Source organism: Varanus komodoensis, unplaced genomic scaffold (assembly GCF_004798865.1).
Source record: "Varanus komodoensis strain SLA01 unplaced genomic scaffold, ASM479886v1 scaffold1, whole genome shotgun sequence".
NCBI classification, from domain to species: Eukaryota; Metazoa; Chordata; class Lepidosauria; order Squamata; family Varanidae; genus Varanus; species Varanus komodoensis.
The window spans coordinates 4,197,086-4,225,013 of NW_025335268.1; the positions used below are offsets into that span (position 1 = coordinate 4,197,086).

General features: G+C 43.1%; 1 protein-coding gene across 7 annotated transcripts in view; it reads left to right on the plus strand.

Moving 5' to 3' along the window:
* The window catches only part of TGFB2 (transforming growth factor beta 2), a 131,495-nt gene extending 111,448 nt beyond the window's left edge, over nucleotides 1–20,047 (plus strand). For 5 of the 7 annotated variants that reach the window (XM_044427250.1, XM_044427584.1, XM_044427133.1 and 2 more), the window contains 5 exons: nucleotides 716–848; nucleotides 960–1,070; nucleotides 4,072–4,246; nucleotides 7,428–7,581; nucleotides 13,049–20,047. In XM_044427250.1, coding sequence (XP_044283185.1) covers nucleotides 716–848; nucleotides 960–1,070; nucleotides 4,072–4,246; nucleotides 7,428–7,581; nucleotides 13,049–13,207 — 732 coding nt within the window. In that variant the 3' untranslated portion in view covers nucleotides 13,208–20,047. The remainder of the gene's footprint in view (nucleotides 1–715; nucleotides 849–959; nucleotides 1,071–4,071; nucleotides 4,247–7,427; nucleotides 7,582–13,048) is intronic. The other 2 variants (XR_006414427.1, XM_044427503.1) reach the window with 2 other exon arrangements.
* Nucleotides 20,048–27,928: the final 7,881 nt, after the last annotated feature.

The following is a 27,928-nucleotide window of genomic DNA, read 5'->3' on the forward strand; positions in this document are numbered from 1 at the left end:
GCAAATGCAACTTGACCAGTTCAGGGGCAGAGCGTAGGAGCAACTTCAGGCCACATAGCTTCCTTTCAAGAATTCCCCTTTGCACACAATTACCTTCCACCATCAGCAAGATGTGGAAGGAATCACCCATTTGGTTAGCCGTGTTGGCTGTGCATGAGTGCGCAAACGGGCCTAACCAACCCTGGATTTGTCACACCTGCCCTCTAAAAGTCACATTCAGCATTTCTTCACTGTCTTGAAACTGGATGATGAAGCAACAGCTTAAGTATGGTGATTGATTGATTTGATTTGCATACTGCTTAACTGATTGATTTGATTTGCATACTGCTTAAGTGAATAATACCCCGGGAGGGGAAGTTGCAATCATAAAAAGCTAAAGCAACAATTAGAGAACAATGAGAACAATAATACTGTTGATAAAAATTACAACGTATTAAAATATTAGCAATATTGTGCTGTATTGATCCTGATTTTAGAATTATAAGTACTGTAGGACTTTTCTTGAAATTCTGCTGTCTCAGAATTGAGACACCCAACATTAAAATCCAATTTTACATTAGGCATATGACTAATATATTGATGGTGCAAACCTCAAGTATTGCAATAATTTTCTGAACTATTACCATCCTATTTTGAGTCCAAGGTAATATCTGTTTTCTTTGTGAAACCCTGAAAGCACAAAATCCACAGAATATGTATTTTCTTCTTCTTGCAGGTTCTCAAAAGCAAAGATCTAACATCACCGATGCAGCGTTACATTGATAGCAAGGTAGTTAAGACAAGAGCTGAAGGTGAATGGCTATCTTTTGATGTAACTGACGCCGTACATGAATGGCTCCACCACAGAGGTGACAGTACCCTAACCCCTTTGACCACTGGAGGCCTGTATACATTAATCTGAATATGTTCAGGTCTGTACCTGATCTGAAGGCAATTTGCTTTTCTCTTGTGTTTTGCAGACAGGAACCTTGGATTTAAAATAAGTTTACATTGTCCATGCTGCACATTCGTGCCTTCAAATAATTATATCATCCCAAATAAAAGTGAAGAACTAGAGGCAAGATTTGCAGGTAATAACAAAACACAAAAAAATTAAAACGATTGTGTGATAAGTAAGAGTTCCTACAGTCTATGTAAAATGTACAACTCAGTTGATGCAAAGAATGAAAGGAGGGGAGGGGAGATTGAAGATGGGGCTTGTCCTCTTTTCCAGTGAAAAGACTGAAATGGGGCCCTTTCTCCTGGTGACTTAAGTGAAAGGCTGATGTCCCGTTGTTGCTGCAAATCAAAGATAATCCTCTTTTTCTTTGGTAGACACTGGGGCAGAGGAGAGGAAGAAGTCCTGGGGCTGGCAACAGGGTCTGGGGAAAAACTCTGGCAGGCAGAATGGGGAATGCTGCCAGCCATACTTGGCATATGAGCCAGAGGGTCCCCATGCATGCTATAAGGGATCTAGAATATGTACGTTTAGGTGCTTTTCTTTGCAGTCTTCTTTTTGCATTTAAACCAGTGGTCTACATAGATTTTTCCTGTACTTCCATATCTATGGCCAAGACACAGTGCTTGGAGTTCAAATGGAGCCAGATTAGCCAGATTACTTAATTTGCCTTTCTCCCAATAATCATCCCATCAAGCTACTTGGCCTCAACATACAGGTGCAAAGCTACATCACAAGGGATGCTCACAGAATCGCATATTCAAGGCAGGTGTGCATCTCTCACCTGCTTCAAATGGTCTGAGCCCTTCAATCCTAGTTTCTTTCTGTGCACTGCAGCATCAGAATAATTCAGGGTGGAACTGTGTTGGCTCAATGACTTTCTTGACTCATAGGTGAACATGTAGGCTGTGGTTGGCATCCCTCCAGGCTAAAGTACACCCTGTGTCAAACATGTACAAAGTTGTAAGTGATCCTCACTTGCTTTTTTTACCACCATGTTAAGTGCGAGGCTCCCATCCGAAGTAAGACCAATACTTGTTGCCTTGGGAAGTTTAAACCCAGCCGCTTCCATATCCCAAATTCATCTTCCACCCCGACCTCCCATGGAGGTGCTATAAAAGGGAGGCTGTATTGGCACTGAGTACTTTCTCTTTGTCTCCATTCCCCCCCTCCCCTTTTCTAGTCTGCCTAGATTAAATGGAGGGAGGAGTGGCTGGAGGGGGATGTTTAAACCTCCCCTACTGATGCATGGTGGCCCTGGTCAACGCTACATATTTAGCATAGTAGGTACTTGCGCTTTCACTGATGAATGCAAACGTATCTTTGAGTTTATGTGAGGAAAGGCAGTTGTCCTTTGCTCAGCCCTTTTCTTTAGTGCACTTAAGAGGGCAGTCAGAAATAACCATTGTTATAGCAACTTTTATAGATACAAACACTGGACAGCATCAAATGCTGCTGCTCCACCTCAGCTCATTCTGTTGCACTTCTGGGACCAACCACTAGCACAAAAGAGTGCTTGTTGCAACAGAAAACGATCTTGGGAATTGGCAGAAATGTTCATTTCTAGGACAGGACGAGTCCCTTTTGTGAGCATTGTTGACCTGCTCCTTTCCAGATATAAGCGTGTGAGGTCATTTTGGGTTGTTTTGGGCTCTGCTAGGTTCCCATAGTGCTAGCACCTAATCCTACAGCACCGGATGCTGTCCACTGTATGGCTAATGCTAGGATTCTGAGAAGTGTTTTAGGACAGAAGTAACACATCACCCAAATCCAGGAACTGCTCTGGAGCAAGTGGTTTGTGAATTGCATGCTGGTTTTGAGTACCAGCAAATGGGAACCAAGTACACATGGTAGCAGCAGTCTAAACATGGTCAGCCTGATCACATGTAAAGCCTATTTGTAGGTATAGAATGCTCAATGGACAAGAGAGAAAGGCTAAACCTTCTGCTTGCCACTTCCCCTTTCTTGGTAGCCTACCTCCATTTGCTTTCCTCCAAGCCAGGCTCAGTTCCATTATCATGGATAATAATAGAACACATAATATCTGTAGTGAAAATTATTCTGGGTCATGTAGAAGAAGGGACAAGGGGTGGACATTCCTTGCATGGCTTTAACTGGGAAGAGCCTCATGGGTTTGCTGCTGTAACATGGAGTTTTCCCGGAAGAGTCATATGCATGTGGATCTAGAAAGATAAGTGTGTGCTTATGTGTAGAGCTGTGTGTACTTTTCTTCACTATTGATATTTTAATAAATTACAGCCTCAAAAGTTATTTTCTGAATATTTTAATATAATCCAGCTTTATTAAGATAAATGGCAGCCTCACTATAGATTCCAGTGTTTGATTGCCTAAGAAGAACACTTACTAGGGAATCAATTCCATTGGGACTTGGTTCTAAGTAGCCAACTAATGAGAAAGTATAGTTTGTCAGAAGAATAGATGTTAGGTTTAAATAATCTTCCAGGTTCATGTTTAGACTCGAAATGATTGCAGCAGAAATAATATCCTGTATTGCAATTGATTAAATGGCTAACCATAAGCAGATGATATTGAACAGAGTCTTCAATATGCTGATTAATATTGAATTGCATAAAAACATTTTTCCTAGATGGAGACTGAGGGCAAACTACAGGCCTAACCTTAATGATCCTCCAGATCATAGTTTGAAGGGTTGGGTACATGCCACTGGCTCACAGGTGCATTGGTTCCTTCCTCCATTTTAGGTTGCTCTAACCATGGTTTGATGGTTTTCAAGCCATCATTCTGAATCAATTTTTGAAGCTTAGTGTTAACCATAGTTCCTGCAATTTGCACATCACATTAAGTTGCAAACATGCGGAGGAGGTTATTGGTATGTGATGAGGGAAAGGAAGAATGCCTGCCAGATCATGCTTGCGATCCTCCAATCAGTGGTTTGGAAAATTAACTGAAATGAGATAAACATAAGGGCATGTGATCATTTAACTCAATGTGGGTTTCATTCCCACTTTCAGATATGCATAGCAGCATGTTGCAAATGCACCCAGCTGATGCAAACATCCCCTGCTTTTTATGATTTCTTATAACAAAATGGTTTATATAATTTGTTCCAAAAAAGCAACACAATATTTATTGCCAAAATGTATTTTTTGAAGGTATTGATGACTACTACACATATCCCAGTGGTGAGAAATCTTTAAAGCCCAGTAGGAAAAAATACAGTGGGAAGACCCCACATCTTCTGCTAATGTTATTACCCTCCTACAGACTTGAGTCGCAACAGTCCAGTCGGCGGAAGAAACGTGCTCTAGATGCTGCCTATTGCTTTAGGTAACTATGGATTCAGATGTTTTAAGTCTATATGTGTGCACAGTAATATGTTGTTATGCATAGAGTGTGAATGCAGCCCATTAATTTATTGATTCTTTATTAATTTTTTCTTTACAAGATTCATTTTAATAACATTTGATTGAGTGGATTACAAAACAGTTCAAGCATGGGACTGGGACTCAGATGATCTGGGTTCTAGTCCCCGCTCAGCCATGGAGCCAACTGGGTGGCTTTGGGCCAGTCACAGACTCTCAGCTCAACCTACCTCACAGGGTTGTTGTGGGGATAAGATGGAGGAGAAGAATGATGTAAGCTGCCTTGGGCCCTTTGTAGGAAAAAGGCAGGATATAAATTGCAATATAAATAAAATAAATAAAAACGTAACAAAAACAAACATAAGTTAGGGAGCATTTTCATTTACATGATACTCCTCCTTCTAGGTTGAAAGAAATGGTAGGTGTAATCTACTAACACATGGGTGGACTCTGGTACAAATGCTCTTGTGGAAGCAAACCTGGACTTTCTTTGCAATACATTATTTATATTCCACTGATCTGAGAGTTGAAGAATCCTATCTTCTGTCCACCATTTATTTCTCGGAACACACCATGGGCAGTTCAGACATAAGAGGAAACATTTTCTGCTGATGTGTATGTTCCATGGTGAGCCTTTTACTGGCATTCCCCCCTTCTCTTCCCCTTCCTCTTTCGCTCACCAGTGGTTTGTTTACACTGGTTTCAGAACAAACTAGGATCTGAAACCACAGTTTGAAGCAAGTTCTCCCAGAAATCCTGTTGTGCCAGGTAACTTTACTGCTGCTGTGTTGACGCTTGCATATGTTAGGGCAACACAATTTACTTTAGTGCTGTTGTAGACTCAGATACTGCCAATGTGGTCTTAAATTATGAATTATAATTAAGTCCAGAAGCTTCCTTCATCTTCCAAAACCTGTCAAAAGATGACATTAGGCCATAGTTTTATTGATTCATTTGTGATTATATTTTGAACTGCTGTAAGCTGTGCTAATGATCTCAGAGTGGCATATTAAGGGGATAGAAAGCATAATCCAGCTAGGTAGCTGGATCAAGGTTTACTCTCCCAGTGTATTACAATCTGAGAACCAAAATAGATAGGACATTGAGTGTCTTAGTTCAAAAGGACTAATTCCCAGCCTAAAGGTGATTTTTAAATGCATATAGCAGCTAACTAGGGGTCATGGGTTTGCAGCCGGAATGAAGCATTTTTAACCCCTTTGCTTCCCCACTTTGAATAATTGCTCCTTTGAAGCTGCTTTCTGAATTGAGATGAAATCCTCCCACAGGCAGCCTTTCTCCTGCAGCACCACCAAGGAGGCCTTGCAATTCTGCTTTCTCAGGTAGCTTTCTGTGTGCAGGGACCCCTGGGGAATGTAGGGACAACAGAGGCTGTGCAAACCTTTATTTTCTGTGGCTGCTTGCACCTGGGATGTTTGGGGGAAAGCAGAGGAGAAAACTTTCAGGACTTACATGTATGCATGGAGAGCCAGCATTTCCCTTGTGACGCCATCAGGGATATGACAGGACATGAATTTTGGAATATCTTGTAGCAGGAGGGAGAATAACCCTTTTTATCTGAGACTTTTAAAAAATCAAGCCTTTACCTGAGCCCATGCCAGATTGGGCTGGCAGAGCTTACCAATCACAGGCTTTTCCTGTATCCTGTATTCTGCTGTATTCACAGTCATATCATATATTTATATATCATATCTCAGTCTTTCCCAGTTTGGTGCTTTTCAGATGTTTTTGATTAGCGCTTCTGACCGCTGGTCATCCTGGCTAGGCTGATAGGAATTGAAATGCAAAAGATCAAGAGGTCACCAGGTTGGGGACAGTTGATTTTTATTATCTTTGCATTTCTGGTTCTTTAAAGTCACAGAGCAAGTACTGAATGTCAACCTGTGTATTTCCTTTTGTTTCTTCTTAATGCACCAAATACATCAGGGAATTCATCTGAAGGAAACAGTAACATCAGTCACAAACTGCTAGAGCATTATTGCCACATGAAAAATCAGTTTGTTATGGATTCCTGACTAAATGATTGTCATTCTGTAATGCAAAGTACTTTACCTTGGATAAGCATAATACCTGATCCTCTTGATTGTGTTAATACGATTGAAGCTTTTGCTTTTTTCACATGGGCTTAAAGAAGAACCTGACACATTTTTCAGTGATTTCAGGGGGATAGTTTTTAACATTTACCATTCCAAAGTCATGACTTAGCCTCAGTCCAAATACTTCCCTGATTCCACACTAGGAGCAACTTAGGCTGGACTCCTGTGTCCCTCTCAATGGGAGCAAGTCATATTGAACTCAGTGAGACTTCTGAGCAAGCATGTCTAGGAAGACACTGCAATACACTAGGAACTGGTGTGTCACAAAAGAAGAATGAATTTTATAAAGCAAATCTTGCATCAGGTCACCCAAGGAGGAAGCTGCCTGCTGTATCTCTGAGTGATTACTGTTCTGACATTTTCCTCTGCCAGTCAGCTAGGTCATGCTGCCATGCCTCTGCAGCAGGTGTGACTGGGTCACCCATTCATACCTGATAAAGGAGGGAGAGGGAGAGCACAGAATAACTTGCCCTCAGAAGAAATGCATGTGTTAGCAGCGTGTCTGAGGAAGCCTATATGGACTAGCTCTGCCCTCCTGATGCTGTCCTGTGGCCCTTCCTCTTGCCACACCTTCAACAGGTGTGAGAAGAGGTCCTGTGTACACAGCAATACAGGTGGGCAGCCCTGTTCCAGCATCCCCCTTGTGTGGAGCCGTGCTTCCTGCATAAGACCATTGGCATGCTCATCAGTGCTGGCCAAGGAACAGCTTAGCCCTTGCAGCCCCTTCACATGTGCTTTCATAATGCACAAGGAAGGTTTCTGAACCCTCCTTTTGAATGGGGTGGCCTGGACCAGCGTAATTCTCTGTCTGACCCATTTTGAAAACGGATGTTTGTAGAAATAGGGATTTCTAATTTTGTCCAGGAAAGCACCAGCTGCACAAAGCCCGCCTCAGGAGCACACATGCAAAGAATCCCCTTGAGAGTCCGACTGAACTCACCTCAAAACATCCCCAAGTGGGGAACCCCATTCTCACCCCCTGATTTGCTGGACCTGACTCTTAGAAGGTGTTTCTCTGCAACTGCCTTTCAGGAACGTACAAGATAACTGCTGCCTACGTCCATTTTATATTGACTTCAAGAGAGATCTTGGATGGAAATGGATACATGAACCTAAAGGATACCATGCGAATTTCTGTGCAGGAGCTTGTCCCTATTTATGGAGCTCCGATACTCAGCACAGCAGGGTAAGTCTGTCTCTTGGAAACGCTGGCCTTGCTTTATGTAGGATGTTGAACATCGAAGGCTGGAAAGGCAGGGTGGGAACCATTTTATAAATAAAAATCAAAACCTCTTCTCTGGCTCGAAGGAAATCAAAGCCAGTTTGAATAATAGACCATAATGCAGTAATGCTTTTGTTACACAAGACTTTTCAAAGCCAATAGAAATGGCAGCTTACCCATTCTTTTTTTGCTGTCAAAGTCTTCTTAAAACATCTGATGGAATGTGTTTGGATAATTTTTGTTAAAAGCTCCAGTGCAGTTCTCCCACTTGTAAAAGAGTCTCTTCCATTCTGATATCTATAGAATGCAAGCACATCTGCAAAAACCAGTTCCTGATTCAGCCTGTCAAGAAGCTGGAAAGAAAAAGAATTTTAGCAGATGAACAGACAGAGAGGCGCTGTGACCCCAGTCCTGTTCAGGCACCCTGCCTTCTTGCATTTCCAGAACGCACAGGGAGGAGCAGGGCCTGGCATGTGGGTCCCGCCCCACTGTCCTTATTCTGACAGCTGCCATCTTAGACATCTGGGTGCCATGCAGGATATTTGACAGGCAAATATTAATGAGTCCAGCTGATTGCATTTAAAAATCGTATGGCTGGGAACTCTGCACAATCAAAATTCTTAACTGTAGGGAGAGTTCATGAAGCTGAAAGTTTTCCCCTCAAGCTTTCCAGGTCAATGACCAGTCCATTTACCAGTCTAGTTCCAGTAACACAATAATCCACATCCCATGGTTGAATATGAGTTGATTTTGCACCTTGCATTGTTGCTGAAATGTGGGTTATCCCATTGTCTGAACCCAGTTCTGCTAACAAGCCATGATTTGTTAATCACAAACAGCCAATGAAGAGAATCCGTGGTTTGTTGTTAGTTTGTGATCTGTGGGTTGTTCAGCATGGTTTGTTATCTTGGCTGGGTTCAGACAAGTCCTGTTCAAAGACAGGGTGGCTGTACCTTTTAGGGAGGTAGGCTCAGCAGCTGAAGCTCATGTTTCAACAACATCTTATTGTTCAACAAAACCTACATTCAGGCCATACTCAAGCCTTTAGTGTGGGTCGTTGTGTTGTCTAAGACAGTCAGTGTGCAAAGGTTTGATTTACAGTGTATTCTAGTTTTGGGTCAGTGGGCTTCTTTGTACATTTTTTGGAGTTAGGCTCTTGTAACGGGCTTTGACTAGTTAATCTTAGGCTTGCCACCATGGAACTTTTGAACCTTACACTATGGCCAAACTCTCCTCATGTTAAAATATGAAGTTGTCTCCTACTAAGTCAGGTTCTTGGTCCATCTGCTCCCATGCTGTATATGCTCCAGAGTCAACAGTTCTTTTCCATCACAAGCCTCCTCATCTTTCCTTTTGCCTACACTAAGACAGTCCCAGACCTTCTGCATGCACAGCACATGATCTGCTGATGAGCTAAGATCCCTCCCTCAAACATACAGCCACCCTGTCTTTTGAATAGGAATAATCTAGGATGTGATTTCAGGACCTCTTGCATACAAAGCAAAAGCATACAATAACCTTTCAAAGTTGCATTCCTAGTGCCCATCAGAGGGTATAGCAGTGGCATAAAAGGGTCACTTTTTACAATAAGATGCATGGGAACTGCACGCTTTGTTTTCAAGCAGAAGTCAGTGGGTCAGCTGCAGGGGGCTTGGTGTGTGGCCAGCAGGGGGGTATAGAGAGATTAGCTTGCCAGACTCCTGAAGGTTGACCATCCCTGCCTTAGGCAAGGACTGGGAAATGCATAGCTCTCTAGGTGTTGATTGACTCAATTTCCTGTCAGCCTTAGCCAGCTGATGGAAGTAGTTGTCCCCCAACATTTGGAGGGCTACAGATCCCATGCTTTGCCCCACACAACCACTGTTTGATGAGGCCTGGGCCTACTGCATTCCAACCAAAAGCCTTCTCCAAGCAGAGGTCTGGTATCAGGAGAAAGCAGTCACCTCTGCCTCTTCTGTGTTAAATGATATAGATCCTTCTGTACGCCAGGTTTTGAACCCTTATGCAGTCCTAAGGTATGGACTCGGCCCATCCAAGGCCTTCCGGGGCAGGCCTGCACAACACTACAGGTTGTCTGGGGAAAAGAGTTTTCCCCCTGGGCAGCTGCAATCAGGACTGAGTGCATGCCATATGCTGGCTTGTGAAAATCCAGCCCAGAATCTAGTATCTGGCACAGCATTTGGCATCCTAAAAAAATCTTGGCATGGATTTCTAATGTAAAAGCCAGTTTTTCTTGGTTGCAAGGAAAAGCTTGAAGAATTTGGGGCTGCAGCTGCTTAGGCTGGGAGACAAGGAGAGTCTGGAAAGGGTTCTCTGTACCATTCTGTGCTCTACAGCATTCCTAATCTCATGCCACATGTCTCATACTCTTGTTCCCTCAGGCTGTTCCTGTAACCTCAATCAGCTTGACTTTCTCTTTGTCCTGTCCCAATCCTGCCCCAACCCCCTTTGCTTCCTATCCCAATATCCTTGCCTTCTTTTTAAAAATAAAATCAAAGATCATCATACATCCAGATTTTGAAAGGAAATACTTAAATTCACCCTCTGGGATGTTTCCTCTCTGCCTAGAGCCCCATGAGAGAGGTTAAAGAAAACGAGAAATTCTCCATTGCAACACCATGGGCAGGAGTGTTTTTAGACCTGGGCCTAAGGTACAGCAGTTCCAAATTCATTTCTTAGGATGCTGGATCTGCTACACACACATGGTGCTCATACAACAACTCCACTGGTGTTTGTGGAATAGATCCAAGGTGCTGGGAAGTCGATTTGGGGATAGAATGCTAATAGAGGTAGCTGGTTTCTTTTTTTCTCAGCTTAATTGCTATTCAGGAGGCAATTTTTGAGGGTGATTGTAGTTGTGGGGGGAGTTAATGCTCTGCAACCCACACCATGCATTATTGCCTCCCCTCACCAAATAAAAATAAAAATCCCTACATGGTAATTAAGCTTAGGGGAAAAGTTTTTCCATTGGTTTGACATGATCTGGTTTAGGGTACAGAGTAACCAAGATATATATAAAACAAATGGAGGTGGATGAGAAATTACTTGGGAGTTTTTGCCTCATGTGAAATTTAAATAAACCCTAGTTATCATTTCTAAATGTGCATACATCAATGTAGATTGGCATATGAATGTTTTATGCGGATTCATTTATTTTACATGTGTGTAATACATTTAAATTTAAATAATAAATAGTAAAATAAATGTGTGTCCTATGAAGCATCATTTAAGTGCCTTAAGGATGTTCAAGGATAAACTGGACATGCACATGGTAGGCAGGTCATGAGCAGAGCCAGCTGGAGTTGGGGGTCAGAGTAGATGGCCTGTGAGCCCCTTCTGACTCGCTCTGTTTCTATGGCTTGCAGTGCTCCTGCCTGTGACAAGGAGCTGTGCTTTGGGTTGGCCTCACTGGATTGAACGCTGGACTCCTGGGTGCTTCTCCTTCACTTTAGCTCAGCTTGTGCAGAGAACTTCCCTGTGGCTGCTTATGGTACAGGCAGAAGGTCACAGGCAGGATGGGGCAAAGGCAGGAAGTGGCAAGGCAGGGGTGCCTCCTGGGTGGGTGCTGCAGTACCCACAACCTCCGATGCAGACGGGCGGGAAATTAAGGTAGGTTGAGTATGGCTGCCATGTGGCAGATAGGGCTTTGCTGTGCTGAAGCAGTAGGGCAAAGACTGGGGCCAGACTCTGTAGAAACGTGCCTTAGATATTGTTATAAAGAGTGTAGGGTTTGGGCAAAAATCTATGAGGAGGAGGAGGAGGAGGAGGAGGAGGAGGAGGAGAGTGTTTATAGCCTTAGACCTCTCACTTCTGTACTGATATACTCCAGGCAATCCCTGTCATTTTTCTAGCAGCTTGGCTTCTTACGCATTTCTTATCTGGGCAAGAAATTTGAAGGTACCAGCTGGGCTGGCCCAAGACATCTGGGCAGGTCAAGCCCAGTGATAACCAGTCCTGACTCTGCTGCAATTTGAAACTGGGAGCTGATTCACGAAATGGCAGTTTTAATTTGAACGGCACCTTTCCCTTTTTCTGAGCTTTTTTACATGTATTGAGTGTTAAGAAAGACACTTTGCAGAAAGGTGCTCGGCCAACATGTGTGCTTAGAGTGACATGCCTCCCCCAGTGCCACACCTCCTTCGCTTCCTGGCTGTGATGCAAGTGAACGGGACAGACACCAATAAACTGTCTGATCCTTCCTGCATGGGCAGTTCAGAGTCCCATCCACGACTGATTGGTTTATTTGGCAAGGAATAACTAAGGGCGCAATCCTATGGCTATTTCGACAGGAAAAAATCCTACATCTCCTAGCATGCCTCATCTAGTCCTGCAGGCTGAGGAATGCTGGGAGTTGGAAGACTTACTTCTGTCTAAACATATATAAGCATTTACTATTAGGTTAAAAAAATCCTTTGGAACAGGGGCCAACAGCAGGTCTTTTCATTTCGTCCACTTACCGAAAGCTTTATAAAAGCAGCATCTGGGCATGAACGAAGTTGACAGATCTTGACTGCTTAGTCATGCCAGCCATGAAAGTGCACCAGTTCGGAAAAGAGAAATGAAGATGTACTGAATCTCTGATTTAGCTGTGAACACTTCATGATTGTAGTACTTCAGAGTCAGGACTCGGGGCACATACAGAGACTATGAAAATCCCAGATTTATTTTTATTCATTTATTTGATACATTTATATACCGCCCAGTAGCCAAAGCTCTCTGGGAGGATTTGTACAGCTGCATTTAGAATTTTGGTAGGATCACCAATACCCACCCACCTAAATTAAAAATAGAATATTTAAATACATATCATTTGCTGCTTTTTAATTGTGCCCCAAATCATTTGCAAGTATAGCACTGAATCTCTTTCTGATTCATAGTCTGGGTCTATTTAGCAAAGTGGTGGTGGTGGTGATGTTGATGGAGAGACTTGATAAAGGTGTGCAATATTGTGTATGTTGTGGTGAAAGCAGACAGCAGAAACTTTTTCTCACTTTCCCATAATGTTAGAACCCTGAATTATACTGTGAAGTTGACTGATGGGAGATTCAGGGTTGTTAAAAGGAAGGGCTTCTTCTTACTGCACATAGTCAGACTATGGAATGATGAGAAGACGTGGTGAAGGCCAGAAACCGGAATGTCTTTAAAGGGAATGGGACAGATTCATGGCGCATACAGCTATCATCGTGGCTAAATGCTACCTCTGTTCATATGCCAGCAGCTGAGACACATGAGTCGGCTTATGTGCTAGTTGTAGGCATCGCATCTGGTTGGCTACTGTACAAACAAAGCACTAGACTAGATAGGCCTTTGGCTTGATCCAGGCTGACTTCTTCTGCTCTCAAAAATAGCTCGAAATGCTTGGAATGTATCAATTCCGAGGCTCTGTAATATCGGGAAGAAATATCTTCATCTCCTTTTCCTTCCTTTCTAGGTACTCAGCTTGTATAACACTATCAATCCAGAAGCATCTGCATCTCCATGTTGTGTTTCCCAGGATCTAGAACCCCTCACCATCTTGTATTTCATTGGCAAAACACCCAAAATTGAACAACTTTCTAACATGATCGTAAAGTCTTGCAAGTGCAGCTAAGGGATATATTCAAGCAGCACTGTGTGCGCATTTCTTCCCCCTACAAAAGAAAGGAAGAGAAAGGAACATACCAAGAGGAAGAAATAAGAAGAACACATAGGATCATCCGTGTTGTTTTAAAAAGGAAAAAAAGCGGTACTAGTCTGAATTGTTTGAGAGTTTGTTTCATTGTTCTGTTTTGTTTTTTTTTTTAAACTGTCATCCGATGCAAAACCGTGAAGGCCTTATTCTACATTTCAACTACTTGGTTAGTGAGATAGACGAGAAGCATTTTTAATTAAAAAAGCAAAAAAAAATACTAACAAGAAAGAATGACAAGAAAAAGAAAAACCTTTTAAAAAATAAACACTGGAAGAATTTGTAGAGTTCTTATGTGAAAGGAAAAAACAGGAAAAATCCCATTAAGTGGAGTTGCTGTATCTATCCCGTGGCTTTACTTGATCTCTGTGTTGTTATGCCATAGACACCCTATCCGTTCCTTGTAGTTTGTAGAATTAAAAGCGCATTATTTATTTTTGTGTAATACGAGCAAATGAGAACATGCCGCTGCCATTTGGGGGTGGGGGAAGTAACAGAGAGAAAAGACGAATTTTCAGACCAAATAAATGGCTAGAATTCTCTTTAATACCTAAGGAACATGAGTTCAAAATAGTTGGAACAAAATGATTAGTTTAGCTCAATTCAGAATAGTAGTCTGTTATTGCATTGTTAAGGAATTCCACATACACCTTGTTTTTCTTGCCAAGATCCTAGGATGGCTTTATGTAAAGCCACGTACAGTTGTTTTTAATCCTAAAAAGCTTATTAATAAAGGACATTTTGTTTCAGTCTAAAAGACAAGTTTATTAAAAAAATTAATAAAACAACAACTGTAAATGAATAGATGGTCAGTTTAGTAAACCAGTGAAATATTTAATATGTACTGGTCTAATTTTCAGACCCTAATATGTTGCTGTATAGCTTTTGCTTTGGGATTGTTTGTTTTGGTATATGTAACCATACCTATAGTATTTCAATAGGTGGTTAGTAAGAAGCCAGCTTAATTGGAAACATATCTGTAGATCTCTATTGTAAACTATTAAAAAATTAAGTACTTTATGTGTAATGTGTAAATTTTCACCCTATTTTTGTATTCTGTTAATACTGTCAACTCTGAAGAGTTTGAATTTGGGGGCTCTTGGCTGATCACTCAGAATCATGTGTTTCCCTCTAGCCGGCCAGTATGAGTAGAGTCCCTGTATTTTCAACTTGCACTACAAATACATGTTTTATAATATTTGCTATACATGTGGTTTGTATGTTGTCTTTCATCTTATGACACCAGCTACCGGGCTCCTTTTTTTTGTTTCATTTACAAAAAAGCCAAAAGGTAGATTAATATATGGTTTTGTCTAACATAGCCCTCCCATTCGTACATCTTAAAAAGTATGTCGAACTATTGCTGACTCAAGACCCTGTTCCAGAATTGAGTGACAGATGGGAACTAAACGGATGGAGAAGAACAATGGAGGAGCTAAGCAGGGCACCTCCTTCTGCCTTTTGAGTCGTAGCTGATGTCCATTTGGAGGTCACAGGCTTCCTTAGAGAAGGTCTTAAGAAGAAGGCCAACTTCTTTCCTCACTCACAGCCTTTTTCCAGTGGCAGCCGCAGACACTTAGACAACAGACACATCCAGCCAGCTCAGCAGGCTCAGGGCACATGGTCTGTGCAGAGCCAGTGTGGTGCAACGGTTCAGAGCGCAGGTCTGGGACTTGGGGGACCTGGGTTCTGGTCCCCGCTCGGCCATGGAGCCAGCTGGGTGACTTTGGGCCAGTCGCAGGCTCTCAGCCCAGCCTACCTCACCGGGTTGTTGTGGTGGGGATAAGATTGGGAGCAATAGGAGCAGAATGTTGTGAGCTGCTTTGAGTTCTTGAAAAAAGAAAGAGGCAGGATAGAAATCCAATAAATACATGAAGAAATATGCAAGCAAGATGAAAATGCACTTACATGTGCAACCTTATACATGTGAATATCTTTTGTGGCAGGTGGTTTGTTGGTGAGTTTATGTTCCTTCAATATCAGTTCTGTATTTTTTTAAAAAAACCTTAGGCTATTTGGTTCAGTTAACCCTCAAATAAAAGGAAAAGTATTGCTGGGGAAGGATGCACCACTCCCACATAGCATGCAGGAAGCATCTGGTGCTACATGCATGATTCATTTTGCTTTGCTTCATTTTTAAGCTGCAGCTTCAACAATTGGTTGTGTGGTGGGATGGAGAAGCAGAAGGGGACTAAACGCAGCCCCTCTCTCCCTCCCCAAAAGCCAATTTAGGAGTGCGAGTGTTTAATTAAAGACTTATACCTGGAGCCCGTACACCTTTTAAAAAAGGCTTCTGCATGGATACAGATGGAGGAAATTGCAGAAATTTACATGCAGCTCCCATTTACAAAGACTCCCTCCCCCATCTAGGTAGGCATGTCCATGCGGAGACTGATTCTCAGCATGTGTGGCCTCAGAGTGGTTTGGCATCCATGTTCACCAAGACAGACTCAAAGGATCCTGGGTGATGCTCAGTTTCCACCTCAGCCCCTCAAATAAGCTGCAATTAAGTAAGGTGTTCACTTTTGGGGATTGGGTTTCCAGGTGGTTTTGAGTTTGAGTGGAAGAGTACAAGTCAGGACTATGGGGTTTATAGCAATGTAAATGCAGTCCGCAGGTAGATGTAATCTATTATTATAAAAATAAGCTTAAGTAAAATGGCATCCTTTAACACTGAAGTCAAGTAATTCTCATTCTGTAAAGCTATGAACAGCGACACAAGCAATGCATATTTACTCACAAGTAAATCTCACTGTGTTCAGTGGGACTTACTGCCAGGTACTGTCAAATAAACCTGCTGAACTGGGTTTATCTGACATCAGCACCAAACAATGTGCTTTCACAAAGTCTACAAAGTTTCCATTTAGATAACTAATTTATGGGCTTACAGCCCACTCAGAAGTGGACACAACCTACATATATGATGTTTCTCTGGCAGTCATTTGAACCCAAGGCTGTCATTATTACTGAGCTGCCCCTGTTTTGTTTGGAGACAAAGAACTATTTGTTCTCAAATGACAAACTTCTCAAATGATTTACAGGACCAGACCATATATTGGTGCATTATTTTGCTTTTCTTTGTGCTTTGCTTCCCTTTCCGTAATTCAGTGAAGCAAACAGAACAAACTAAAAGCTCCCTTTTGATCAAATTGTTCTGCCTGACTGTTTTAAAAGTGTATAATAGTACTTATCAAATGCATTTGATTCCTTCCCTACAGGTATATATGTGTATGAATGTTGACATCCATATGTGATTTCTGACAGTTCCAGATGAATCCTGACAGTGTCTGGAATCTCTAAGACATGCCATGTTTTCAGTGTAACCTTTGCATGTTTGCTCAGAGGGAAATTTAGCTGTATTCAATGGGGCTTACTCTCAGGTAAGTGTACACAGAATTAAATAGATGAACGTTGACAGTCACCTGTGTTGCTCACTGACATTTACCAGTGCCTATCTGAAAATAAAGGATAAATATATTTTTTTTCATTCACAAAATTAATCTGGGATTATTGTGTGAATGTTAACATTCAGCAGCTGTTAGACAGTTAATGAAACACACATGCATACACACACACACACACACACTAGCAGAATTGAATTCATGTTGTAAAATCGTTCCACTTCAATATGTATGGATATAGCGCAACTCAATGACAATAGAATCTTCTTGCAAAAAGTATAGGCCACAAACAGGACTTTGGTTGATCGTGAGTTGGATCCGGATTTAGCCATACTTTGCATAGATGCACAGAATCAGTGGGTAGTATCCAACTGTGTCATTCCACAAATGGTAGCAGAGACCATTCTGAACTATGTGTAAGAATACATGCTAATTGAAGTTATGTTTGTGCAAAGATGGTTGTCCAAAGTGGTTGTGCATTATGCTTTTGCATAACTTTAGTGCAACCTGTTGTGTATCCAGCTTTATATAACTTTTGTGCAAGTTGTTGTGCACAACACATTACACAACCATGCTTGTACCAACCTAAGTATAGTTGTACAAAAACGGTAGTTGTTGCAATGGGAAACTACTTGCATATTCATCAGAGCTCCACTCGCATTATTTGAGTTTGCAGAATGAGGTCACTGGATATTGCCCAATAGGACTTAAGGTCGGCATGACCAAAATGGGTCACAATGCTTTTAATGGGTCTACTGGAACTATAACTAAATCTGGATCCAACCCATAGTTTTGGGAACTTGGAATATGGTGAAGTCATGCTTATGAGGTCTTCCTTGAGCAAGTAAAAAATGAGGAAGGGCATGTAGCTTCATGTGCACTTGTGCACCTGGAAGTAGCCAGACCCTGAGGTTACTTCCTCGCATCAGGGGGATCTTGGCCATGAGGCCTATTCATAGTTTATGAGCTGGTCCCTGGAGGACTGCAGTACCGACTTGGAGTAGACCTCTTCGACAGAAAAGCGGAGGCACTGAGCTGATGCACATGCAGGTGCGTGCAAATGCACATGACTCCCAAAATCGCCCAAGGAGGCTGGCCCTCACCCGCTGGTGTCTGCCTGTGAGGATGTCAGAGATGGGGCAAGCCAGGACGCATGACTTGGAGGGAGGGATGGTTGGTGTGACGCAGCCACACCTTGATTCAGCCAGAGAACTGTTCTTTGGGCAGAGGGACTGGGCACTTAGAATGGCAGGAAAGTGACCAATGGCTGTGCTACCTTTCCCTGGAGAATTTCAGTGTGGGATCATATTCTGTCTTTCCCATGAAGACTGCCAAAAATTACTTCCATGCTTCCAGCCTATGCTGGGTGTCAACCGCTGTTCAGTGGAATAATAGGCTTACTGCCCAAACCAGCACCATACTGGTTGACGGCCATCACTTACCTATGGCCCCTCTAGTTCTGTTCTGAAGGCATCACAGGTCACCTGGAAGTAAGCACCTGATGGCTCAATCCTGATTTACTCATAAGTAAGCTTGTTTATTGCAATGGGCTTTGCAACCCATTTGGAACATTTTGAGCTAAGCAGTCCTGTCTGTGTGTATTGTCGAGATATCACACTGTACACACTCTTTCTCATTCTTAATATAGAGTTAGTATGTTGAACATAGCAATGGTTCATTCTTTAGGAACGAAGATCCCTGTTTAAGTGTCCTTTGGGACCCTAATAAGGCAAGATCTGGGATCATGCCATGTGGTTTACTTGCATTCACATGAACACAAACAGAGGTCCTATGCAGACCTTACCAATTCAACGCCACATGGTCTGAGCTGAAAGAGAGGATGTCAGCAGTCTGGAGTCATAGCTGAATGGCCAACATGGGTGGCTTTGCCCTCTGTACTCTTTAAGTCCTCAGGGCCAAACAGAAACAAACCTGTTCATTGTAATCACAGCCATTTCAGGTCTAATGGCTTTAGTTGCCACACAATTTTTTAAAATTTTTGAGAAAGTTATTTCTGTCCTATCTCCAGTGTCTCCAGCTAGCATAAAATGACCAGAAGCAGAAAATGAGACTCCTAGTGGGATGTAACTTTTCTATTTCCTTTCCAGAAATCTGACTTCTTAGGCAAGCTCACCTCAATTGTAATCTGACATGTATCCTTATCCAATGAGCCATGTCAGAGCTGATGGGGGATGTATGCTTAGGTTCCATTAAGAAATTATGCAGTGTATCAAAATTTATAACCAGATTGCATGAGATTCAGAGGGACCACAGTTTTGCACCATGCCATGGGCTGATTCAGTATAGCTTAAAATCAGAACAATAATAATTTGCTGAAGCAGAGACCCAAGAACTAAGTTTTCTGAACCATTTTATCAAATTATGTTGAAACTATTAAGTTGAAAAAAGCAAGAACAACATTTTGGTTTAATTGGCTTTCTTGTGTGGGTATCAAGAAATACCAAGAATTCTGTGGATGGTATCATTTAAATGGACACAGAAATAAATATTGGAGTAGTGAGAAGGAATGCTTGAAACATTACAGACGACAAACGTGGCTTTTCTGTAACTACAGCCCTTTGGTACCTTTATTCGAGGTTCTGGGGATTCTATAGAGTTCCAGAACATGACATTGTGTAAATGGCTAGACTTTATTCCCTTTGCTTTGCAGAAGAAAACCTGGCTTTTAAATTTGATGTCTTCATATTTTATTCTTGTATTTTCTTTTTAAAGCCCTGTATTAAAATATATCTTTTTGCATTGGGGAAAAATGGTATTAGGCTACTGTTGTTGCTTTAAAGTCACCACAATTTAAGGGCTTACCTACCTAGATTTCAGCATGTCTAGAAAATTCAGATTGGTTAACAGAGGTGACTCAAGGTCCTTCCCCATTTTCACCCATGGCTAAAGGAAGACGTTTGGTCCTTTTTTGTTTAAACTACTTCTGCCCCAGCTTTGCAGGAACAAAATAAACTCTGGTACTCTTTGCAATTATTTTAAAGTAGATCTTAGAAGGGTGCACCCATTTGGTGCAAATATCCTCATCCTCTGACAAATCAGCATGGCTTTTTCATTCAGTGGGAGGTGCTGCTGTCCAGCTGGGAAGTGGGGGATCTCATTATTTCCCAGTTCCTCAGCAAATTAGCTGGACCAAATGTGAATGCATGGGTGGAGCTCAGGCCAAAATTGTAATGATTCCTCAGATGGGGCAGAGCAAATATGTTTCATAAGCAATAGTGTAAAAAGGAAAAAAAATGTGTGTAAGAACCACTGTACTGAAATGGATAAGTAATCGAGTCTGTATTTTAATACAATGTGTTTGGTGCCATAGTGGTAAATAAATTATTGCAATTTGCCCGTATCACTTTCATATTGGATTATTTCATTTTGCCTTTGAAATCTCCCTAACAACTCATCCTAGTCTGTGAGAAGATTAGAATTCTCATTTTCCTCCAAGCAACGGGGCCCTTTCTTCTATGCGGATGTGCCACTTCTTTGGCCACAATTGCTTTGGAGGGGAGAAGTTCACGGACAGGACTGGGGTCCTTGCTGGTAAATTCATATCCGGGGAGCTGCACTGGCGTTCCTGGCTTCAGGCTGCACATGTCTATGTGAGGCTTATCTCAAGTTGCCAGCCACAGCCAGTAACCCTGGATCTAGTTCCAGAGTCCACCACACAGACACACACATGCAATACAAATAAACTGGTAGAAAAAATATACAATAAAGAGCAGAAATCATACTTCAAAAAGAATTTACAATGTAGGCATGGAAAGAGAGGAACCATCACATCATAAAATAATGTGTCCAAGTATTCTTAAAAGGTGGCTGCAGTTGCCAGATTTTTTGCAAGTCTTTCCCCTTACCCTACGCAGAACATTCCTTCTATATTGGTTGAATCAAAATGTGGTTAATAAAAGTAGAGTATTTGATATGGGAAACAGGGAAAGAACCTAATTGTGTAAGTGTCTTGAAAACTTTTTTTAAAAGTCCAAAATCTGCCTGTTAGATCAGACAGAACAGAGTCGAGCAGGAGCCATGAGTTCTGGGAGAAAATAAACTACGAGGTTATGTAATTATATGTGGTTATAAAGTAGATATGAAGTCATGTTGTTGGCTTGTCACTGGTTATGGGTGTAACAGTAATTTCTTCATCTGTATAAAAATAAAATAGCAAAATAAAATGCAACAGAAAACTGATGAGGCTCCCAATCAAATTTGATATGCTAGATTAATGAAGTAACCTGCTGGAATCTAAGAGTGTCCCCGGGGCATGAAGTAAACCTTCTTGTGGTGCTCCAACAATCTAATCTTGCCTTTGAATGAGCCATTGAATGCCAAACCAAAATGTTGGCAAGAGAGGGCCAATGACCACTATTTCCTGGGTTTTTGTTCTGCTTGCACAGACTTCAGCATTACTTACCCTTTATGAAGCAGTTTCAGCATCCAGAGTCTATTAAAATGTTTAATGCAAGCATCTTTTGTGTCTTAAGCCCGAAGAGATTGTTTGTTCTTATTTAAACTAGCAAAATATCAACCCCGTATCAGAGGTGCGTATGTGGTTAAGGGGTTTGGATGCAGTTGGGGTCCTTCCATTTTTTGTTGACAGGGCTGGCCCAAGGCATTTTGCTGCCTGAGGCAAAGGACAAGGCAGCAGCTCTCTTCGTTCCACATAGGTGACCAACCAGACTGAAATCAAGATCTTCCCAAACACAGCAACAGCTCAGAGCCCTCCACTAAACCAGGGGGCAGCTTAGGGGAAACGACGCAGGCTGTAGTGCAAACACGGGACTGCCTTCTGCCATCCAGGCATTCTTTTTAGTGCTTTGACAAAACATGCTCAGTTTTGACCATCCTTATTCATTTTTTATGTAGGAACATTTGCATTTGAACAAAATTTGGAGATGGATATTTCAGGAATATGATCATGGGTTGGGTTTCGAGTTCTTCTGCTTACTGGACTTCTGAGGTGGCTGAGGAGTGTGAATGGGTGTGCTGCCTTTCCCGACAGCTTTCCGAACTCTGATAAAAGCCCAGGGGGAGAAATACTGAGGCAACTCCTCCTATAGGGCCTTTTCAGATCAGAAGGTGCGGGCTACAAAACCATGGAGAGATACAAAACAGAAAGAAAAGGTGTGCACTGCCCTCTTGCCACTCTTGTGCTGGCCTCCTCCCATCATCCTTGAAGGCCCCTAGGCATGGCTCATGGCTGAGGATGTGGAACAGTGATGAGGCCATCGACAGGTTTGCCAATGTTTCCACTTGCAGTAGCAGCACAGAAAGAAAAGAAGAATGTGCTCTGGCCGCTGCTGATGGTGAGCTCCACCTCTGAGAGACAGGGCTTTTCCTCCCCTTGGAGACACTCAGTGAAATCGGGCTGCCCAGTTTCTTTTCCCACAAATATGGTGGAGAATTTCCGGAGGCTGTCTGCAGACAGATCTGTTAGGAACCACCTGGCCATTCACAGCACATGCTGAGTAATAGGTTAGGCTGGGTTCAGGGAAAGGTTCGTATGGCTGTTCGTTTCAAATGCATAGGATAGTGGAGTTGGAAGGGTCCAAGAAGGCCATCGGGTCCACCCCCCCCCCCCCCCCGCTGTTACAGGTTACCAATTTACACCATCCCACTGAGATGACTGTCTAGTTTCTTCTTGAATGTCTCTGGAGTAGGAGAGCGCATGACCTTCTTGGGCAACTGGTTCCACTCTTGTGTTGCTCTGACAGTGAGGAAACTTCCTGATACCTAGCCTGAATCTGGGTTGCCACAACTTGAGTGAGTTATTCCATGTCCTACACTCTGGTATCAGCAAGAAGAGATCTTGACCTTCCTCTTTGAAACAGAGTGATACCACATCCCTCCTCAGCCTTCTCTTCTCAAGGCTGAACATACCCAGTTCTCTCAGTCTCTCCTTGCAGGTGTGTGTCTGCGGATATTCATAGTGGAGAGTTCTGTGTGCTGCTTGCACTCCTGCAATGGCACTGCTGTGCTTGCATTCTCCCTCGGGACCAAATCCACACAGTTGCCCAGAAGCAGAGTGTGAGATGCTTCCCCATATTCTCATTCTCAGCTTGCATTCTTGGGGAAGGCAGATGAAAAGGAAGTGGCCTCATGGAGGAGAAGGAACAGGGCAGGGAGGTTCTGGAAGTAGGCGGAGGGATCTGGCCAGCTAGCCCCTTTTCATGTGGCTGTATTTATTTATTTGTAGCCCATCTGGGGGGCATCAAAGTATAGCGATGCCTTTACTGGTGGAGAAGTCTCGGCTTGAATGTTGGAGCAGCAACTAATGGCAGCAGCGGCATGTACATGGCACTGGTTACTCAACAGTCTTCGAGAGCATGCCAGCAGCCTTCCACCCAGCAGCCAAGCCTGGCTTCGGCGAGGGCTCATCTCCTTTAATCTTGCTGGTTCGATGCAGCAAGTGAACAGAGATCAAAGTGTCTTCAGAACCCGGTCTAATTACAACTGCAGCCACAAATGTTCGAGCAAAATGGGACTTGTTCCTGAGTGAAAGTGCTGTGGAACAATATTATGCAGTGTACGAATTCCATCCAACCACCGAACAAATAAACAATGCTACTGAATCACACAACAAATCATCGTACAATTAGGCCACACAAGACCATCTGGTTTACAAAGCAGCCTCTGAGCCAGAGGAGAACGCTTTGAAGATAAATATTCCCATATGTGAAAAGCAAATAAAACAAAATTACTACTCGCACGGAGCATCATTCTGTAATGTTATTCTCCGTGGGAATAGACGATTTCATACGGGGACTGTTACATTCTGCACGAAACTTGACAGATGCAAGCCGGGATGGAGTTACAAATTGGTTTGGGCGCCATGAGAGCTTGACTAACTGGCAGGACTGTTGGCTCGTTGCTGTTTGCTTTTTGATGGGTGAAAGAATCGTGGTGGTTCAGTCTTCTCGAGTCCCAACCAAGGTCCCAAACATATATATTCCTCCAGCCCATATAAAGTTGCACTTCTTCATAAAGAGAGTTCCTCTGGCCTTTCTTTCATAGTAATAAAAGCAGCACTTTTCATTCGTTTGTGTCATTTCCTACTTCTGTGCAGAAAAACTGTTCAGGCCATGTAGTAGGTGGAGAACGAGGGTAGAAGGAATCCATAAAGAGTAGGCTCATCTTTACACACACCACCAACCTCATTGGACTGGCTTCCTTCAGATTCTGTTTCACAAGCCAGAGCTATGTGAGTGCAGAGTATTCTGTCAGGAAGAAAGAGCCATATGAGATAATTCAAGGTGGCCATGCCTGCTCTTTTGCAGAGGACATCCCTCTGTTTGAAGGGTGCTGGGAGACTGTCCTCTGTCATGAAGGCATCCTTCATTTGAAGGACAGTCCAATCCAAGTCTAGTTTAAAGATGAAGAGCCATCCAAAGGAAGAGCTGAGCCTTGAAGCCAACCATCTGCTGCACCTGGGGAGCAAACTCACAAGGTCACGGTCTTCCACACAATAATAAGATGTACCCTGTTTCTACTGAAATCATAAGAATTAGTTCTACACTTACATCTATGCATAGAAGTCAGCATGAGTGAATCATGCATGGTGGTGTCATCTCTTGCCCATTCACAAGGGAGCAGCCTAGGGAGATCACACCAGGGCAGGGAGTGCCCACTGAGCTGGATGCGGAAGGAGTCTCTGCCTGCTGACATATTCAGGGTATCACCACAAACACATTTCTTTATGAACCATTTTTTCCACCAGGATATCCAAAGGGGCATGTTACCATGGTATGACTTACCCTATAAAATCAAAAGAAATGACTTAACAACTCCCATCACTCACAAAAGCCAGCAGCATCCATGACCAATAAAGCAGCAGATAAAATCCAAGAACTGCTGTTGGGAAGGGGCATACAGGATTGGACTAGGTGGGGAAATGTGAGGTTGTGTTTCAAAAGCGCTGCTCTAGTTATATTATCAGTGATCAAGTTGATAACATTTAGTAACATTTTCTAAGTGCAGGCTCAGTACCTAAAAGACAAGATACATAGAAAAAGGGAATGAGGAGAGGAGTGCTTAAATATAATTCATGACCAAGTTTCTGAGTTGTTTGGGGACAGAATTAAAAAGATAGGCCATTTCCACTAAAATATAGTTAACTTGCCCATCTGGTAAGAGTGGGCAAGAGGGAGCAAGTTTCCATACAGCAAGAGTGAGCAAGAGTGAGTTCTCCAGATGTTTCTGCAGATGTTTTGGCCTACAATTCTCCATATTTCTCACTGTTGGCTATGCTGGCTTAGACTGATAGGACTTATGGGTCAAAATATTTGAAGGGTACAAGTTGCCATAAGATGTGTTGGTGCACATGGGGAGGCCTAAAGGAGTGTCTTCGAAGAGGATTTAAACATCAGGCAAGTTCATTTGGTAGGTGATCCAGGAGATGTCCCAGTCTTGAGCCCCATCTAAAGTCTTAAAGGATAAAACCATCACTTTGAACTGGGACTGTGGACTGAACTCATGTTTTAATACCATTAAAAGGTTTGCAGTCTTATTTTGAATCAGATGAATTTCTTAACCCTCTTCAAAGGTACCTCCCACTGTGGTCTAACTTAAACATGTTATCCAATAGGGATTGCTTCAACTGTCCAAATTATGAACAGAGAATTATGGGCCTCCCAGGCAGGGCAGGAGAAGCATGGAGGTGAATGTTGCTTCCAAGCACTGGCAACTAGTTGCCAGTTTCAGTCTTCCACAGCCTATTGGAGGGGGAAGGAAAGAGGCCCCACCAGGGTGCCTGGATGGCCCTGCTCTCCTTCCTTCCCTACCCCTGGAACACACCCTGGACTGCTCCCCAAGGTTGCTCTTCTGACCTTGGAGATGCCGGTATGGAGGTTCTTTCTGTGTCTGCTGTGGAGGAAAGGTGCTCTGAGCCCAGAGATGTTTTCTGAGCTGGGAGTTTGTCCAGAGGGTCAGAGGAGTGTTCTGCCAGATTTTACCAAACCGTAAAGAACTGTCATCAGATTCCCTGCCCCCCTCTGGAAGGAGCAATCTACTTTAAAAAGTGCTTTTAAATAGGTTGCATTGAGAATATTTTTGCCTTTCCTGGAGATCCTGTATGTCTATATTTTCAGCAGTATATTTTATTCCAGCATTATTGAGTTATAGCATTTTGGTCTTGCTTGGACTGAAGCTCAAGGATAGCAATATGTGTCAATCCTTTGCACAGATCTAATGATTTTCCCTTTCAGAAATGTCTATAAATTAATGAATGATTCTTGGTTGATTATGACAATGTTTTCTGTTCTTGCAAAACAAAGGGTTGTGTGACAGGGCAGCTTCCCCATAGCTTTAATCACAGAAAAAAATATAAGCCTCCTGCTAACTTCCTAAGGGACCATGTACATTGTTTTCCCTACAGATTATCTCCCTGTGGGAAAATGCCATGTGATGTGGCCCTAAGGCGTGTGTTTGGCTTTCCACTGGTTTCAAGACATGTTTGGCCAACTTCTTACAGCCTGGCATTTTAGGAATGTGAATTCAGGATTGTGCTGGCAAAAATGTAATTGCTGTTGCATTTTCTGTCAACACATCTCTCTGCTGGGAAAAGCTGCAGCGAAGGAATTCACAAAGGGCCCACCAGAATAACAAGCTGGCCTCTTAAGTCCCACCAGCCTCTACTCTCCAAAGGCTTCTTGCATCATGTAAAGACTCCACCTTTTCTCCCTTGCTGCCCCATTTGCTTTTAAGTGCATCTAAGAACACCTATGCGATAGCTCCTCCCTCCGTCCCTCCCTCCCTCCAAACTCACCTTTTCCTTGTAAGTCTTGGGCTCATTCCCCATGTTCCATGGGGTTCCCATCTCCTTCTGTAGCTTCCCCTGACCTTGACACCCTCTGGAAGTTTTAGGATAAAAATCCCATCACTCTGAGCAGTAGCCACACTGGCTGGGTGTGGAAGTGGTGATGGAAGTGGTGATCCAAAACATTTGGGGAGCACCCACCGGGAGACTGATCTCTAAGCACAAACAACTGAAACAACCACGTGCCCCTTCCAAGGGCCCAGGCATCCCAATACCACTGGGCTGCAACAGAGAGAAGTAGGGGCAGAGAAGTTAACCTGCCCAGTGGTATCGGGATGCCTGGGCCCTTGGAGAGCCCATGCCAGGATGCTTTAATGAGCGATGACGCTGATGCCATCTGCCCAGCTCTTCCTCAGATTTCCCTGTTCCCTCCGAGCTTACATTTTCTTGCAATGATGGCTTGGCCTGGAATAGCCACTTGCCTCCCATTAGCTTTGCAAGAGACCTGCCAGAAGTGGAGCTGAAAACAAAGGAGGACTGATTCTGGGGGCCAAGTTGGAGGGAGGGAGGAGATACCACAGAAGTATCCAGGCATCAAAGCAGCAACAGAGAAAGGGCAGTCTTCTGAGGGAGCAAGACGGTGCATGGCGGGGCTTGACTTGCCACCTCACATGCACCAGTACGCCACCTCAGTTTCCACTTTGCCTAGTGTAAGCTCCTTGGAGCAGAGACCTGGCCTCTGGTACTCAGCGAGGCACTGGTGACACTCCATAAAGTGCCTCTAATTTGTCCATGTGAAGACACTGCTTTGACCAGATACGATCACTTGCAAAGTGGGCACGGCAGCTTTTCCTGAACGCTGGTTTTGACTGCCTCATCTTGCACAGTCAGTCTCGGCCAAGCACTTCCATGACAGATGAAAACTCTGCAGTCTCCATGAAACTGTTTTTCCTCTGGCCCGACTTGCTCTCCCTGAAAGGCATCATTGACCTCCACAGCTCAGGGACACCCTTCGCCAGAAACCAACAGGATTTCCAGCAACTTCATTTGTTTGCCTCACACGTGGCATTTAGTAGCTTGTTTTTTATTTACTTCTCCCCATATTTTACATTTTTGGGACCGAGAAGGAATTTCTTGTCTTCTGAACAGAGGCACTTTGTCTGTTCTTCATCTGTCTTTTACACTCTTGCCGACAAGCATCCAGGATTTTACCAGCGTGAGCTGAAGCTTTGATTCTGGTTCTTTAAATGGTTGCATGTTTTCAGCAGGGCCTAAAAGGTGCAGCATTTTCTTTGCTGAAATTTTAAAAATATGCATTTATTGTTCGTCAGTCAGGCAGATAAAAATCGCATGCCCATTGGGTCGGATGCAGCTCCAGAGGGCACATTCCCTGAGCTGAAAATGATCCTGCTGGATTCCCACCTCCCTCTGCGGCCTCACTGCCGCTTCTCCAGCTGCTCTGCGGGTTTTCCCAGCCCT